The following is an 18,131-nucleotide window of genomic DNA, read 5'->3' as shown; positions in this document are numbered from 1 at the left end:
TGAAGAAAAAAAAGAAAAATAGAATGACAAAAACTTGGAAAATTTGAGCTGAGGAAATTCTATAGAAAATACCTCAATAGAATGAGTTGTATAGAGAAATCGAATTCTATTGACTTTTTCTGTAGAATATTTCAATAGAATCGGTCAAAAACTAATAGAAAGTTAGAAGAGAATTCTACTAGAATTGTCTAGCGAATTCGCTAGGTTTTTCCATTAAATTTTTTCGTACGAGTAAGTTATCGTGTCGAGCTTCTTCATGCAATTACTCATAATATTTGATGGATTTTTGATCATATCTGATGAATGTTATAAGCTTGAAGAATGGACTATTCACTCTTAATCTGTTTTGGATCGAAATTCTGCATGTCGATCTCACAAATGGCCATTTTTCCATTATGTTATCCTGAGCAGTAAATTGGTCGCCAAAGAATACATCATTTTCAATTCTTGGATATTTATATCATGAATGTTCTGCCTCTACTAATTTCATCACTCATAATTTTCTAAGGAGCGCCCACGCCACGATATGAACAACGAGGAAACGATGAAAATAATCGTATGGTGTTATAATTAATTGTGATTTCTCATAATTATATTATTGAAACAATTTGGCTGTCTTTGAGATTCAAATCACAGATTTTTCAAGTTTTCAATAGAATTCGAATTTTCTATACAACTTATTCTTCAGATATATTTTCTACAGATTTTTTTTGAGATTAAATAAAAATATTATTATATTTTACGGAAAAGAATTATTATTATTTCAAATAATTGATTTTTCAGTTTTAGAATTATTATATTTTATCAGTTTTAAAATTATTATGTTTTCGATTCAGGAACATTTTTCCTTGTTTTGAAAAATCCTTATCTTGTCGTTACGTAAAAAAATCATTTTTCAAAACAAGAAAAATTAATTGAAACCCCCACACACCCACAACAAAATTTCATAGACCCAACGCATTCGTAAAAAAATTCTGGAATGTATTTCGCCGATTTCATTTGAAAATTCAACAGCATTTCAATGGTTTTTTCAGTATAAATGTTCAATAAAAAATATTTTACAGATTTAATCACTAGATTTTTAATTTTCTAAACAATTAATCCTTTTGGCATATTTCCTATAGAATTCCCTCGATTTTCAATTTTCCTCAAAACGTCAAAAACTACAGCCCCACCCCCTCACCATGTCACATAATATTTGAATGCCCCCATTCGTCATCCTTGAGAATAAAATTCTCAGTGTGAAAAATTTCCGCCTTCCGTTGGAACAAGTAACATCCACCAGTCAATATCCAACTTACAAACCGTGCCAGTGTTTATTGCCTTTCTGCGAAATTCTCAGTCGTTCCCCGTAATCCTCTTAAACGGGTCTATGTAAAAATGCCTGGCTCTCTTGAAAGTGTCTGCCCTCGCATCCACGTTTCGCGAAAGTGATCAATAAACTTTATCGATTCGCCCCTTGCCGATGCAGTTTGACTTTCTAAATCCTCTTCACCGGCTATTCTGAATTTGAAAACCGCCGATGTCTCTTATAGAGAATGTTTTTATTTACAGCCATATAATAGGAGCTCAAAATTGCCGGTGAGTCGTACCATTTACGGAGGCAATTTCAAAAATGATTGATCGATTGAAATGGATATTACAGCCTAGGCCATTCCAGAAGATTGAACATTATTTTCCCCCGATAGAGCTCGTATTAGAGTTTGTTTCCGGAGTGTTCGAAAGACGAGGTACTTTTCAACGTTCAGATTACGTCGATGAAGGAAATGGGCGCGTCGCGACGTCGCGACGCCAACCCTGCTGACTTTACCGTTGTCGGAGACTTTTACCACCCGTGTCTAGGGAATTCATAGGATTCATCTGAATTATCAGGCAAGCTATTGTGGAAAATATTCCGTCTTTATTTCTCAGTTTTACAATTTTACAACAGATAGATGTGGTGGAATACAAGCGGCATACACCAATAAAAAAGTAATTAAAAATAGTTTTTCGGGGGTTTTTCGGAGGTCTCGATACAAATACTGATTGGACAATTATTGGTATAGTTTTGTACCTTCAAAAATTTAATTTTGTTGAGGCTTATGTGGCTTTCGTATTATTCAAAAGGCCTAAAAAAAATTTTCATTTTTTTGCAAATTTTATTACACCCACAACGTTAATTCTTGAGTTTCGTGAGTTTTTGACGAAATTTTGCGTTGCAGTACATGTCCCTTTTTTTCAGGCTTTCAGTAAGGATTTCCGAAAGAAATTTTCCGGTCTTTCGATTGAGCATGGTGCCAATTAGCTCACGTCGTCGGAAATGCTTCAAAATTACCAAAAAAGTAGAAAATTGTGTGTGGTACCACCAACCCCCACCTCGATTTTAGATTTTTTTATTTCTCTATCCAAAGTGACTATTTTTACGAAACATATTAAAAAATTAGACTGGAACTAGGATTCGTTCTATCCAAAAAAAATTTTTTCAATTTTTTTAAATTTTTTTATTTCAAAGTTAATTATTTATCAATCATTTATGAACCTTGAATAATGAATTTTGGAATGAAAAAATTTTAAAATCAGTAATTGGGAAAATGTTTCCTACTGAAATTTGAAAAAAATAGGAAAAATATTGTTGAGACCTTTTGAATGATAAGAAAGCCATATAAGAAGCCTCAACGAAATTAAATTCTTGAAGATCCAAAACCATACCAATAGTTGGCGAAAACACCCATATTCTGATAGGATAAAATATCCTTGCAATAAAGATTTATGGAGTGGATTTTGAATGAAACCAGCGTGACGTGAAGTTGAAAGGTCACTCGATAACAATTCAGAGCACTTAGGGCATACACGTGCACCTGGTGGTCCACATCAAGTGAATCAACTCGTGCTCTACTTCGTGATCAATAGCAAGCTATTGAATAGTTGTTCCTTACAATCAAAAATAAATACAGAAATAATATCATGAGAAAAAAATTGACTACAATTACCCCTTTATTGTATTTTAAAGAAGAGAAAAAAAAATATTAACAACTCGAGTCGTTAAAAACTCTTGATTGAAATCAATTCAATGTGACCTCGCTGCTCCCTAATATTCTGTATTTTAACGTCAATTCGACGTCCAATCTTCAAAGTTTTGCCCTTTGATTTACTCACATGTATAAAGCCTCTTTATCCATTTAAATATCGACCAAAGCCCCGAAATGCGTGACATTCCTGACTTCCCCACTCAGTAATGACCCAATAGCCTGACGAATTCCTGAACAATGGTACATTATTCTGAGTTCTGATGTTTTCATCTTGGCTATGGTTACTCCTGATAATAATCTGTAACGTCGTCTCATCGGTTTTCAATTCTTTCATCAGAACCCCATATCCTCGAGTGGCATAAACTTTGATGGCAGCGATAAACGGTCTGGTCCTTTAAACGGTTAATATCCTTACAAACGAGCCCACAATAATTTATCATGTAATCCATTTTTTAGTATGATCCAAGGATTTTGATTTTTAAATTCCACACAATGTGACTACATGAATAATTACATAAGGAAAAAATTGGACTCCAATCAGAATTTTAAAAAATCATTAATAACTAGTGATTAAAATCAATCCAATGCGACCGCGCTCCTTCACAATATTCTGTACTTTAACATCAACTCGTTGGCCAATCTTCAAAGTTTCTCCCTTCAATTGACTCACATGTGTAAGGCCTCTGTACCCAGTCCTGACTTTCCCACTCAATAATAATCCAATAACCAGAATCAATGCTTGTCAAACTTTTCCTAACCAATGGCACATTATTTTGAGTTCTGATATCCTCATCCCTGACCATGGTTAGTCCCCTGATAATAATCTGCTACGTCGTCCCATCCTTTTCAATTCTCTCATCAGAACCCCATATCCTCAAGTGGCATAAACTTTGATGGCGAAACTAAACGCTCTGGTCCCAATATCCTTGCAATCGAGTCCACAATTATTTATCATTTAATCAATTTTTTAGTGTGATCCAAGGATTTTGATTTTTAAATTCCACACAATGTTTGAATAACTGAATAATCACATCAGGAAAACAATTGGACTCCAATCATAATAAAAAAAAGTAAACCAATGTTTTTAATCATTAATAACTAATGATTAAAATCAATCCAATGCGACCGCGCTCCTTCACAATATTCTGTACTTTAACATCAACTCGTTGGCCAATCTTCAACGTTTCCCCCTTTGATTGACTCACATGTATAAGGCCATCTTTACCCACTCCAATATCGAGGAAAGCCCCGAAATTCGTGACATTTCTAAATTCTCATAAGTAATGTTCTCATTCGTGGCCATGGTTAGTCCCCTGATAATAATCTGCTACGTCGTCTCATCCTTTTCAAATCTTTCATCAGAACCCCATATCCTCAAGTGGCATAAACTTTGATGGTGAAACTAAACGCTCTGGTCCCAATATCCTTGCAATCGAGTCGACAATCATTCATCATTTAATCAATTTTTAGTGTGATCCAAGGATTTTGATTTTTAAATTCTACACAATGTTTGAATACATGAATAATCATATGAGAAAAACAATTGGACTCCAATCACAATAACAAAAGTAAACCAATGTTTTAATCATTAATAACTAGTGATTAAAATCAATCCAATACGACCGCGCTCCTTCTCAATATTCTGTACTTTAACATCAACTCGTTGGCCAATCTTCAACGTTTCCCCCTTTGATTGACTCACATGTATAAGGCCATCTTTACCCACTCCAATATCGACAAAAGCCCCGAAATGCGTGACATTCCTGATTTCCCCACTCAGTAATGATCCAATAACGAGATCGTCAATGCTCCGCAGACTCTTCCTGAACAATGGCACATTATTCTGAGTTCTGATGTCCTCATCCTTGGCCATGGTGAGTCCCTTGATAATAATCTGCAACGTCGTTTCATCAGTTTTCAGTACTTTTGTCAGAGCCCCATATCCTCGAGTGGCATAAACCTTGATGGCCGAGATAAATGGTCTGGTGCCAATATCCTTGCAATCGAGTCCAGAATCATCTATCAGAGAAAGCGCAACAGAGTAGGATTCAGGATGGATCCACGTCTGATCCAAGTAATTCAATCCAGTCTTCTTAGCACGACCTGGCGATTTTAACACCGCAGTTTCTGGCTGAATTCTGATAAATCCGGCGCACTGTTCAAAAGTTTTGGCCCCAATACCTTTGACTTTCATCAACTGATTACGATTGACAAAGGGTCCATTCTCCCTCCTCCATTCAATTATATTCGCTGCTTTTGTCTCCGACAAGCCAGCCACTCGTCTCAGTAAACACTGGGAAGCTGTATTAACATCAACTCCGACGAAACTCGCAGCTTCCATAACAACCTGGCAAACAAATATGGAAATGACGTTAAGTGTACTCATGGGGGAAGAATAGAAGAATTGTTTCTTAAGTGATACCGCAGCTGGGAAGTATTTCATGGAAATCAGATAGAGATATTATTTCGAATAATTCTTTAGAATGTAATGCAAGCGGAAATCATAATTTTGAATTTATTATATGGCTCAAATATTTCACTTAGAGATAATAAACAGTTATAAATATTTCAATGATGCCTATGTTGCCTGTTATGTTTCAAATATTGCTGTAAAATTCTCTGATTGTTGCGATGATTCACATTCCTTCCATGATTTTCAATTATTCTTAAAATATCGTCCTGATCTTTGATTTGAAATAAAAATGTCACGAAATTTGCATCAAATATTCATTTCAAATTACTACATTTTATATTAAATGTGTTTTTAGTACTACTGTATTTGCCATCTTCGGTAATTCAAAAATACAACCACTACATAGCTGTATTCTTTCATTAAAACGATAGAAGAATTATTTATTCGTCACTTCATGTGTGAAAAACTTTCATAAAATAATCTAGAGGTTTTGCTAGACAATTCTATTTCACTTATATTGAAAAATCTATGAATTTTTCATAGATTCTATGGAAAAATTTCGCAGCTTTTCTCCGCATTTTTTCAAATAGAAATATTGAATAAAAAATATTGTGTAGCAAAAATCAACAGATTTTGATTTTCCACTACAACTGACTCTATTGACATATTGTCTATAGAAAAATCCTCACCATAAATTCTCTACGTTTTTTACTACATTTTTCTTTTTTTCCCTATTAAAAAATTCAAGCAGAAAGAATTAGAAAATTTGCTCTGAAGAATTAATACAGAAATAATTTAACCAAAATAGAAAGAACTTTAACAAAAGAATCTAGAGCTTTCATTCGACAATTCTCTTTCACTTCTATTGAAAAATCCATAAATTTTTCACTGATTTTATTGAAAAACTTTCCTACGCGTTTTTTCAAATGGATGTTCAACAGAAAATATTGTGCGGTAAAAATGAATAGATTTCGACCTTTCGATACAACTTACTCTATTGAGATATTTTCTGTAGAAATTCCTCGCCATAAATTCTCATTTTTTACTGCATTTTTTTTTCATTAAAAAATTCAAACAGAAAGAATTAGAAAATTTGCACTGAAGAATTAGTATAGACATAATTTAAACAGAATAGAAAAAACTTTAATAAATGAATCTAGAGCTTTCACTCGACAATTCTCTTTCACTTCTATTGAAAAATCCATAAATTTTTCACCGATTTTATTGAAAAACTTTTCTACGCGTTTTTTCAAATGGATGTTCAACAGAAAATATTGTGCGGTAAAAATGAATAGATTTTGATCTTTCGATACAACTTGCTCTATTGAGATATTTTTTATAGAAATTCGTCGCCATAAATTCTCTACGTTTTCTTCTGCATGTTTCTCTTCCCTCATTAAAAAATGCAAGTAGAAATAATTATAAAAATCAAACTGAAGAATGTCTATACAAATAATTTAAACAGAATGAATTGCGTAGAAAGATAAAATCCTATTCATTGAATATTTCCTATTGAAAAAAAAGCACGTAAAAAATCTGTTCAATTGTTCAACAGAATCAGCGACAAACTAACAGACATTCAATAACAACCCGCTAAAATTCTCTAGCGAGTGCGTTGCATTTCTCTATGAAATTGTTTTCCTCCACGGTTCGATAACTTCTAAATGAGAAATAGTAATGAAAATTCCGCCCCCCGTATACCCACCTCATTCAATTTATTCATCAGCTGCTTCTCCGGTAAATCATGCTGGTACATTCCCACTCCAAGATGCTTCGGCTCAATCTTCACAAGCTCAGCAAGTGGATCCTGCAACCGTCTCGCTATTGATATCGCCGAGATGACATTGTAATCCAATTTTGGAAATTCCGCTTTAGCCTCCGCTCCACAACTGTACACCGAAGCCCCAGCCTCGTCCACAATTGTGTAAGTTACATCAAGCGGTGCAAATATTCCAGACTTAATGATATCCGAGAGAAATACCTCGGTCTCGCGACAAGCTGTTGCATTACCCAGTGCAACAACATTACACTGATGCTTACGAACAAGTGAATGCAGCTTATCCACAGCTTCTTGACGTCCTCTCCCATCTTGCCTGTGTGGATGAATAGTCGCTGTCTCTAAAACATCGCCCTGCTGAGAGATAACAGCCAGTTTGCATCCATGAGCGAACCCCGGATCGATACCGAGAACCACTTTACCTGTGGGAATTTAAAATTAAATTGAATTTCCCGCAAGTGAACTATAGGAATGTACTTTTCCGCATAAATACAATGAATCCAAAAATTTATGATTGAGTATTTAATCATGGAAATATTATTATTTGTGACCGTAGGTCAAGAGACTATGCTGCAAGGGCCTGTTCCCTGTCGCCTCGTGTAGGCAGAAAAAATAGGCCAGGAAAAAATAGCCCACATGCCCAAAATATGCTAAAACCCATCCAACTTAAAAATTTCCCTTAGTCTATTCTTTCCGTGGTCTATTTTTTCCGGGATTTCTCGCCTCGGAACCGTCGTGCTGTAAACACGTACGGATAGTCTGTCGTGTTGTTTCCGAATGGAAGCATTGTAATCGTCCAATTTTCACATTTTCTAATTTCGATTGGAAATGATGTCGCCGAGACAACAAAAACTTGTGAGAATTGTCGCCGGGTGAGAAACGTAAAAATACGAAGTTTGGAGACCATGTCTGTACATGAGCATGTCCACTGCAGGGACGGCCATCAATCTTCCGATTCTTCAGTATTAAAAGAATTACCGACTTACACTGATCAAAGTTTAAATATACTAATCGAAATTAAAAAATTACATAATAATAATACGATAAAATTTTTAGTCTCCAATTCGCAATTTTGTCATTTATTCTGTTCATTCTATCGAAAGACAAGGATAGAAAGCGAATTTATGGGTATTCTTTTATTATTCGAAAACAAAATCGATTTTAAAAATTTTCAGAATACATAGAGAGATTTTTCTATTACCCGAATGAGATTTCCAATGACTTTTGTTTTGTGTTTGCTTTGATCACAAGAACAACACTTTATTGACGTTTAACATAAGTCCTTTTTCATTCAATGTTGTAACTGGTGCATTAAGGGGAGACTACTGTGAGTTTTAAAAGTCGTGGGTTATTGGATTGAGACTTTTCATAAAGATCGATTATATAGGTCTGAAAATGAATAATTAGTGCAAGAAATTTTTTTTTATTGTTCGTTTGCCCGAAAACGCTTAAAATGCTAAAGACAGTTCAGGGCCTCCAATTTTTGAGTTACAAAAGATTTTTTTTTCAAAATTTTCGGAAAAATGTGTGAAACAACAATTACGAGTCAGTTTTTTGGAATTCGACTCCTACACAGCTGATTTCGGTTTTTTTCATATAAAAAAATTCACTATTTGTGTGAGAAAATACAAAAAAAGCAAATTTAGCCATGTAAGAGGCGAATTAAAAAAAAATAGCTCGTAATTGTTATTCCACATATTTTTCCGAAAATTTTGAGAAAAAAAATCCTTCGTAGCTCAAAAATTGGAGGCCCTGGACTGTTTTTGGCATTTTAAGTGCTTTCGGGCAAACGAACAATAAAAAAAAATTTTTTTGCACTACTTATTCGTTTTCAGATCTATATAATCGACCTTCAACGCATGTTCTTAAGGAAAAAAAATGTGTATATATAATAAGAATAAGAATGAATAAAATTAAATTAATCTAATTGTGAAGACGGAAATGGAAATAAAATAAACTAAAACAAAACAGTATAAATTAATCTAACGACGGGCGCGAAGCGCCCATTCGCCAGTAGTAAAATAACTGATTATCCAAATTTCCAATTGATAGTAAATTAAATATTCAAAAACATGGAACTATACATTTTCTATTAAGTAGATAGTACTAAATTTCTTATAAGGGTTTTCCGATTATCCAAATAATCGTCAATCTCCCTAACTCAATTGCTGATTAATGAATAATTCAAAATTAGGCTATTTAAATTGATGATTACTTCAATAATTAAAATGTAAAAGTGATATCAACTAATTGACTACTTAATAATTAACAGTAATTACACTGTCTGGATATGGCTATCCCTGTTATTTTTATGAATCTACCATCAATTTAACATTCTCTCCTTTGGCGAAAGATTTTGATATTTTTGAGGATAAAATATACCGAAAAAGTTCGTAAAAAAACACTACATACCCCTGACCGGAGACGCCAGCAGCAGTTGTTTAACGTTCGTCGCGAAAACCTCCATGGAAGCCTCCTCAGCCTTCTCATTCATCTCAGTCCTCGCTCTCCTCACCATCGAAGGCTTCATCGACTTCTTGTAGGCATGGTTGAAGGCCTCATTGATCAGCTGATTGTGAAAGCCCGAAGCTCTAGCCGCCACCCCATACAACTCCATCACATACCTCTTGATAGACGTCTCAAAAAAGTCTGGTACAATCAGCTTAACCGTGATGATCTTCTGGGCCTCTGCCCTGTTGAGCGCCAGGATCTGGTGAGGTTTTATATTCTTCTCCGACGAACTCCAGTCGTAATACATGTCATACTTGTCCTTATCATCATTTTTGGCACTAGTTCCGTCTGGTGTCTTTGTCTTCTTCGTCTGTATCTGGATCGATATCTTCTCGCGCAGATCATTGATCTTGTCGAACACACTCTTGTCCTTGCTTATTGTATCAGCCATAATGCAGACAACACCTTCCTTTACCTGTTCCTCATTCTGAAGTCCGTCTTTAGAAGGATTTACGAATGTCCGCAGATGGGGAAGGGGTTTTCCCTGCAGGATAGACTCAGCAGTGGGGCCGAGACCGAGGTCCCTCGCACGTTCAGCTAACGATTTCTTGGTGGTCTTGTAGAGGCTGTGAATTTGCTCCAATGCATTGAGGGACTTCAACGATTTCACTGTGTTGTGGAGCTGTGGAGTCCACTTGTTCACCCTCTCGATCGCCTTTATCACAGTATTTGCCTTGTGCTGTATCTGCTTGACTCTGTCGAAGCTCTCCTTTATCAGCCTCAGCTGATCGGCGTCTAGACCACCTGTGGCTGCTCTTCGGTATCTCGCTATGAAGGGCACTGTATTGTCAGCTGTGAATAGTTGGACGATGGTCGCAGCTACTGCTCTGGTGATTCCATGGTGCTCCTGGATGTAGTCGACGTCAGACCAGTCGCAGTATGTGTCGTGCTTCGGGGAGGCGATGTCGACTCTAGGGGTGATGGTGGAATCTTGGGGGTGGCTGATGACTCTTGGGGTTGGGGAGATGGCTCTTGTTGGGGCGGTTGATAGTGCACCGTAAACTGGGTCCCTTTGAGCTACTTTCGACTCTCTGGTCTTTCGTTTCTTACTGAATAAGCCACCCATCTCTGCTGGCTCCTCACTCTTCCTTTTTCTAGGTTTTTTTACGTTCGAGCTCGAAACTTCGATTTCATCGGACACTGATTTTTTAACAGTTTTTTTTCTGATCCTGGTTTTTAGGGGCTTTAGCTCCTCTTCTGAATCGGAGATCTTGATTATCTTTGGCTTTGTCTTGGCTTTTGCTCGTGCTTTTGGAACTGGGAGTGATTCTTCATCTGAGTCTGATATGGTGATGGTCGTGTCCTTACGACGACGAGTCATCCTTCCTGCCCTGTTGATGATATTGGAACTTGTGAATATTTCGAGGAATAATAGTGGCCTAATCTATCACACAGGCACTGGGGATTTAAGTAGTATTTCCAAACTTCACGTAAGGCGTTGAGTGCAGTGAGGAAAAATAAGTTTAAAATGTCGGAAAAACATTAATCCGTGAAATTCTTTAGAATTATTTTCTTAAACAATAGTTGCTCGTTTGTCTAGGGCATCCTGTATATTTGGGGGAGCCAGAAACATAAATTATTTAGCACGAAAGCTTCACACTGACGATAATTTTCGCATTAGGCATAAAATCTTTATGTATTTTTTCTAATTTATTAAGGTTTTTCTACATTTTAATCTTTTCTCGAATCTCGAAAGATTCATTTTCTCATAAGACTCTGAGTTATTGCGCCACTTCTGAATTAATTATTATTAATAATGCTAGACTACTAATTGAGCACGAACTCAACCAGAATATTTTTATTCATACCAACTTCCATTGAGAATTTATTTCTGATTTGAGAGTAAAAAAATACGGACGAAAAAATTTAATAGAAAAACCTATCGAATTCGTTAGAAAATTCTATTGAATTTCTATTGAACTGTTCTATGAGTTTTTGGCCGATTCTATCGAAATGTTCAATAGAAAATATTCAGTAGAAAAAGTCAACAGAATTCAATTTTTCTCGATAACTTATTCTATTGCGATATTTTCCACAGAATTACCTCGGCTCAAATTTTCTAAGTTTTTTCGTTTGATTTTCTTGATCAGAAGAAAATAAAAATAGAATGAAAAAAACTTAGAAAATTTGAGTCGAGCAAATTCTATAGAAAATATATGAAAAGAATAAGTTATATAGAAAAATCGAATTCTGTTGACTTTTTCTATTGAATGTTTTCTATTCAACATGTCAATAGAATCAGCCAAAAACTAATAGTAAGTTTAATAGAAATTCAATAGAATTTTCTAACTAATTCGATAGGTTTTTCTATTAAATTTTTTCATGCGTGCTGAAATGCGGGAAAACTTTGCGCCATGAATTCTCAGCCAAAAGGGGATGGAGAAATCTCAAAGAAGCCTTTAAAAAATTATTCTTATTGTGAAAAACGGATGAAGCGAGTTGAGGGTGATCTGCAAAGTATAAATAATTTTAAGAATTATTTTTAAAAACCCCTTCCAGCAACAGAGGGGGTATCCAAACGAGATGGAGACGTGTCTTTTGCCAACCACCTCGTATTTTTGAAAACCTTTTGAAATTATTTCCCAAAAAATGAACGAATCTCTCAAACTATCCTTCAGATTTTTCCATCCCTTGGTTGACTCTTAGGAATATTTAAGGATATGGTTAATACATACACGGAACAAGGAGGGAAGAATCGGGAGAGCCCATGTTGGATTCCAGATTGAAAAAAACACTTCACTCAAACTATAATTCAAAAACTTTATTTTAAGTCTAAAATGCAAGTACCCTTCAATACACTTTGGATATCTTCCTGGCTACTTTTAAGAGGGTTAGAAGAATTCTGATCACGTTATGGTACAGAGAGTTTGGAGTTAGTGTCCTGTGAGGACGAATAGTAGAGGCTAGTAAGACTGGAGGGAGAAAGGCCCAAAGTGGGTGATTGATCAGTCTAGTTGAGGGATGACCCTTGAGGGTAGGACTTGCTGAGGTAAATGAGAGAGAGTACTCCTGCTCAGTGATTCAGGTATTGGGCAAGTACCGAGGAGGCAATTAAACAATTCCAAGGGATTTCGACGAAACGGATAATAAAACGATCGTTGGGTACTTGGATTTTGAAGGATCAAAGTACTAAAATATAATACAGGTTTTTTTACGGCCAAAACTTCTCAAGCATATGGTTGATATATACGCAGGACAGGGAACGAAGAATTCGGCCAGCAAATGTTGAATACCAAATTGCAGAAAAAACTTCCCTCAAACTATAACTCGAAAAGTTTATTTTAAGACTAAAATGTACTGTTTAGTACACTTTGGATATCTTCCTAGTTACTTCTAAGAGGGTTTTGTATTATCCCCGGGCTATTTTACTCGATCAAACCTTAGATGCTTTTAAGGTACAAATTACATGGAAAGCCGGATGCGATATGCTATCTTTGGACTTTTCGAACCTCTATACGAGGGAAGCAATTAAATAATTAAAAATGCACAAATTAAAAATCTATTTTAAGAGGGTTAGAAGAATTCTAATCAAATTGTGGTACAGGGAGTTTGGAGTTAGTGTCATGTGAGGGCGAAAGGCCGAAGGTGGGTGATTGGTCAGTCTAGTTGAGGGATGACCCTTGAGGGTAGGACTTTTCGAGGTGAGAGGTACCTTCTGCTGAGTGATTCAGGTGTTGAGAAAGTATCGAGGAGACCATTAAACGATTGCACAGGATGTCGATAAAAAAGATAATAAAACGATCGTTGGATCTTCTGCTTTTGAAGGATTGAAGTAATAGAATGTAATAAAGTATTCAAGAGAAAGTTATTGGGAATGGAAATATTTGGTGGACGTTTGGAGCAGGATAGAAGTTGTGGCAAAGTAACACTTGGAAAATATCGGGTATAAAGCACACACTGTGAACGTGAAAAATAATGAAGGGATCTGGTTCTGAATTGGCTGCTTATGCAAGGGACCAGCAGCTAACTGAGAGAGGCTGGCGAAGAATGAGCATAACAATTGATACCTTATCTCTCGGTTCCAGCAACTCGACACGCACGTGATATCCAGTACCCTCCACTTGCAGCTGACCAGACAAAACAATAATAATGGGGGGTTTTCATACCGGCGATTGTGTCCACATGATTCGCATGGTGTGAAGCAGCCCGGATATAAACGTCAGTCTCGTAGTCGTAATGATGCGAATTCTAACCTACGACTGCCGGAGAAAATATTCGGAGGTGAATTAATTGTAGATATTTATTGGAGAAGATTGATTTCTCAAAATGTCAGGGCAATCGAGGAGATTATTCGAGGCTCTGACGTCGAGAATCAATCGCTCGCCACTGCTGACTAGTGTCGTGGAAGGCGCTGCTGAAAAAGCTCACAATCTTCAGAGTAAGGCAACCGAAAAATATGACACATTAGTGAAGGTAAATAAACCTTTCACAGCCTGTTTTCTCCAGGTTTAGCAGGATTTTGTACTGTTTGGAATAATTTGGGGCCAGCTGAGTAAAATGAACACTTGACTTTTGTGAAACATTAATAACTCATTCAATAGTTGATGAAGTGGACCATTCAATGTATTGACAAAAATATATGAAATTTCATCAATATTTCAACCCGTCATTAACATTTATGATGATTGAAAAAAAAAACAAAAGGGTCGATTTCACCTCATCCTCACTTATTTCATAATGATTATTTCTATCGACTCGAAACTGATTATTCATTATTTCTTCTAAAATTAGGGGACACGCACACATAGATTCAATAGAAAACCTTAGCGAATTCGCTAGGAAATTCTATTGGAATTTTCTAGAAATTCTATAAAGGTTCTATTACAATTCTAGAGAATTCTCGTTAAAATTCTATTTGTTTTTTGCGATATTTGATAGGAAAAAGTTAATAGATTTCGATTCTTCTGTTTGAATTTTTCTCTTGAGATTTTTTCAATTAAAATTATTGGGCACGAATTTTCAAGTTTTTTGCGCTATATTTTGTTTTGTTTTGCATTATAGGATCCGAGTGAAAACAAAATTAGAAAATTCATGTCCAGGTATTTTTATAGACAAATCTAAACCTATTGATTTTTACCTGTCAAATATCTCATAGAGAATTCCCTAGAATTTCTAGAGAATTCCAATAGAATGTTCCTGCAAATTCGCTCAGTTTTTCTATTGAATTTTTTCAAATGTGGAGTTAAGAGTAAATTGAATCATTGTACAACTTTTTTTTTAATTTCGAAGGTATCCTTTCAGATTTTAATACGAATCGTAATTTATTGAAATTTTACCTTTCAGTCAGGAGGTATTGACAATTTAAAATCGTATACATATAACTTGAATTTGTTATATTCGATGAAATGAGAATAGCAATTATTCGAAATGTTATTTGTCTGCTTTTATTTAAACACTCATGAATATTTTAATTTTTAAGTCACATAATATTTCACCCAGCTTTGCAAATACAGAACAGAAATTTGCTATTGCATGTTATTGCATGTTAACAGAATAAAAAAATTAATTGCTTCCCTATATTATGTCACTATTTCTATGTAGGGATCCAATGGACAATAGGCTTTGTCGTATTGTATTCCACTGTTTGTTATTTCTTCAATATCATTACGCAACTCCCCATTGTTTCCAATGGTTCCCCATTATTCATCGAATACTGTTATGATTGAAAGATTGTTTTTACCTGTTCCATTGATACGAAAATTTAGCTGAATTTGAGTAGAGCAGATTCAAATAAAAATTACCGAGAATTTGAATGTCTTTCTTGGATTGTCTAATGAAAATTTTCTTAGAAAAAGGAAAATTTTACATTTTACATCCCCGATTTTTTCTCGCTTGATCGTCATCTGAGAAGTTCTGCAATTTAGACATTTGTATTGGACACTAGAATAAAAACAAAGCGCTAATCCAAAAGCTGCATGTGCCATTTTGGATAATTGAGAGCAAAAATAATTCCAAATATTATTTTTCCGAATTAAATTATTCACAGTTCAAGAAAGATCCGGAACGGTACAGAATTCTTTAGAAAGTTCGCGAATCATCTCAAAAACTCTATAATTTTCCATTGCCGAATGTTCCAGAAGACTCTGGAATGTTCTAGAAATTTTTAGAAATTTCGCGATTAATTCAGAAGCTCACGCTTCTGAAAGTAATGTAATGTTCTAGCAATTTATTTATTTATTTTAAAAACCTCCAGACCAATACAGTAGTTTTTGCGAGGGAATGTTTACGTCAATTTTACGTGATTATATCATAAAAACACTCAAAAATTTGCAACAATTTCTCGATTGATTTGAGAACTTACCTACGAAACCCTTTCATCATCAATGCGCTCCCGGTACTCCGACAACATTTCAGAATACTCTAAACTTTTCTGGCATTTATCGCATAAATTTCGATTTGAACATGAAATCGTTGAATGAATTTCAACATGAAAAAAATTGCACCGCCGGCGGGCCACCAAACGCACTAGTAATTCCAAATACCTATTTGAATTATTCATGTTTTGTTTCATCTCCATTGTTGTTAATTATCCAAAAGATTTTAAGGAATATTGAAGCAAATGAAAACAACATGTATCTTACAAAATGACAATTACATAAATATTTACTTCACTAGCGAACGGGCGCTTTGCGCCCGTCGCCGGATTAATTTATACTATTTTATTTTATTTTATTTCCATTTTTCGTCTTCACAATTAGATTAATTTAATTTTCTACATTCTTATTTTTATATTTTCTTTTCCTTAATTCACAAGTTAGAACATTGAATGAAGAAGAATTATGTTAACGATCAATAAAAAGTGTTTTTTCATTGTGATCAAAACAAACACAAAACAAGTCATTCGAAATCTCATTCGGGTAATAGAAAAATCTCTCCATGTATCGTTGAAAGTTTTTAAAATTTATTTTTCCCTTCATATGGAAGAAGGATATCGGTACTCCTCATTCCTATGGTCGAATTCCAATTATTATTATGAAAAAAAAATGAAAAAAGAATCAAAAATAATCAGGGTAATCGGCTAGAAAATGAATTTATTTCTTCTTTTATGTCGGCGGGAACTTCGAATCACTTTTTTTCTTCAAGTATTAGAGGGATATCAATATTTCAGCGAGAAGAAATCCAAAAAATGCAAAAAAACGTAGGCGGGAAGAAATAAAAAAAATAGTTTTTCAGTCTCCGGCAAGTTTTAAAAATGGTATATTTTTTGAGAGAATGAATAGAATAAATGACAGAAATTGAGAATTGGACACTAAAAATTTTGTCGGGTTATTATTATGTAATTTTCTCTCAACATCGCCTGACATTTTTTGGATATGTGACCACAGTGGGGATGAACCAGAACATGAAATTCAATCACTTATCCGAATAACATTCTCCTGATTTCAATGAGATTTAATCTTTCAGCATGTTCACGGCAACACCACCACAATAATCCAGGACTTCCACAAAGCCGCCCTCCAGCCATCCACCCCGATCCCAGTAAAACTGGTGAACTGGTGGAAATGGTACCAACAATTGACGGGTCTGGAGGACGTCGAAGTGGCAAAAAGACAAGTTATAGCAATCCAGGATAAGCTATTCCACTGTCAGGACCAACGACGGGATCTAATGAACCAGGCCCGAGTGGTTGCTGACAAATTGAAGGATATTTATGGAGAACTGGTGCAGACAAAGAGGGAGGATCCTAAGTACGTTCAGTTGACGATAATGGAGAATAAAGGGCTGCAAGAGCAGAGCAGAGTCATGGGGCAGTTACGACTGCTGGAGAATGAAGAGAGGGATCATTTTACGCAGCTGGCTACTGCGATCAAAGAATATCACGACAGTCAATCTATGAATGCACAGAAATATAGATATTTATCAATTCTCGCATCAGCTGGAATCGCTGTTCTGTCCCTTGGGGGATCGATGATTTATAATAATCGAAGAATAGCTGACGTTCGGAATGTCATCGCCTCGGGGCAAACTAAAAATGAAACATTGTTTCGCGAGTATTTTGATTCGTTTGAAAGAAGTATAAATAAACAACAGGGATTTTTTAATTCTTGGAGGAATGAAACTGTTACACCTGCGCCCACACCTACACCTGTGGTGAACAATCCGCCCCCTCAACATACATCTAAAATTGTAAACGATAAAGTCATAATGATAGGTGCAATACTTTTTGTATGCTATGTTCTAGGTAAAATCACTTCATGATTGTTGAGTTTTTTATTGGAATTTGTGAAGACTTGCCAGGGGTTTGAGTTGTAACATAGGTAGATGTGAAAAATGCATTTGTATATTGTAAAATAAATTGAATTTTTGATATTTCCAGAGTTTTTGCGTCTGAATGGAAGCCTTGTTTTTGACAGATTTTTCGATGTTCTAATTTTGATTGCAAATGGTCTAGAATGTTATGAAACATGAAGAAATTGTTTTT

At 35.3% G+C, this 18,131-nt stretch overlaps 2 protein-coding genes across 2 annotated transcripts; one reads left to right on the top strand and one right to left on the bottom strand.

The window, feature by feature from the left end:
- Positions 1–1,880: 1,880 nt before the first annotated feature.
- LOC107044841 (uncharacterized protein YdcI) lies at positions 1,881–13,771 on the bottom strand. Its single transcript, XM_015266885.2, has 4 exons — positions 13,717–13,771; positions 9,611–11,040; positions 7,127–7,620; positions 1,881–5,355 (listed from the first exon to the last, which is right to left on the bottom strand). Exons 2-4 carry the CDS (start codon positions 11,028–11,030, stop codon positions 4,597–4,599), a joined length of 2,673 nt encoding a protein of 890 aa, XP_015122371.1. The 5' UTR covers positions 11,031–11,040; positions 13,717–13,771; the 3' UTR covers positions 1,881–4,596.
- Positions 13,772–13,885: 114 nt separating this feature from the next.
- LOC107044832 lies at positions 13,886–18,025 on the top strand. Its single transcript, XM_015266876.1, has 2 exons — positions 13,886–14,122; positions 17,114–18,025. The coding sequence occupies exons 1-2, from the start codon at positions 13,976–13,978 to the stop codon at positions 17,906–17,908; spliced, it is 942 nt and encodes a 313-aa protein (XP_015122362.1). The 5' UTR covers positions 13,886–13,975; the 3' UTR covers positions 17,909–18,025.
- The last annotated feature ends 106 nt before the right edge of the window (positions 18,026–18,131 follow it).

This window comes from Diachasma alloeum, unplaced genomic scaffold (genome assembly GCF_001412515.2).
Source record: "Diachasma alloeum isolate Michigan unplaced genomic scaffold, Dall2.0 Dall_scaffold_00827, whole genome shotgun sequence".
In the NCBI taxonomy this organism is placed as follows: domain Eukaryota; kingdom Metazoa; phylum Arthropoda; class Insecta; order Hymenoptera; family Braconidae; genus Diachasma; species Diachasma alloeum.
Note: the sequence above shows the minus strand (reverse complement) of the source record. Positions and strands in the feature narration are given on the sequence as shown.

Excerpts from the sequence above, each read along its gene's own strand:
- LOC107044841 (XM_015266885.2), bottom strand. The coding sequence starts at position 11,030 with ATGACTCGTCGTCGTAAGGACACGACCATCACCATATCAGACTCAGAT. Across the intron at positions 7,621-9,610 it reads GCTGGCGTCTCCGGTCAGGG|GTAAAGTGGTTCTCGGTATC; the intron begins GTATGTAGTGTT and ends AAATTCCCACAG. Across the intron at positions 5,356-7,126 it reads TGATGAATAAATTGAATGAG|GTTGTTATGGAAGCTGCGAG; the intron begins GTGGGTATACGG and ends TTTGTTTGCCAG.
- LOC107044832 (XM_015266876.1), top strand. The coding sequence starts at position 13,976 with ATGTCAGGGCAATCGAGGAGATTATTCGAGGCTCTGACGTCGAGAATC. Across the intron at positions 14,123-17,113 it reads AATATGACACATTAGTGAAG|CATGTTCACGGCAACACCAC; the intron begins GTAAATAAACCT and ends TTAATCTTTCAG.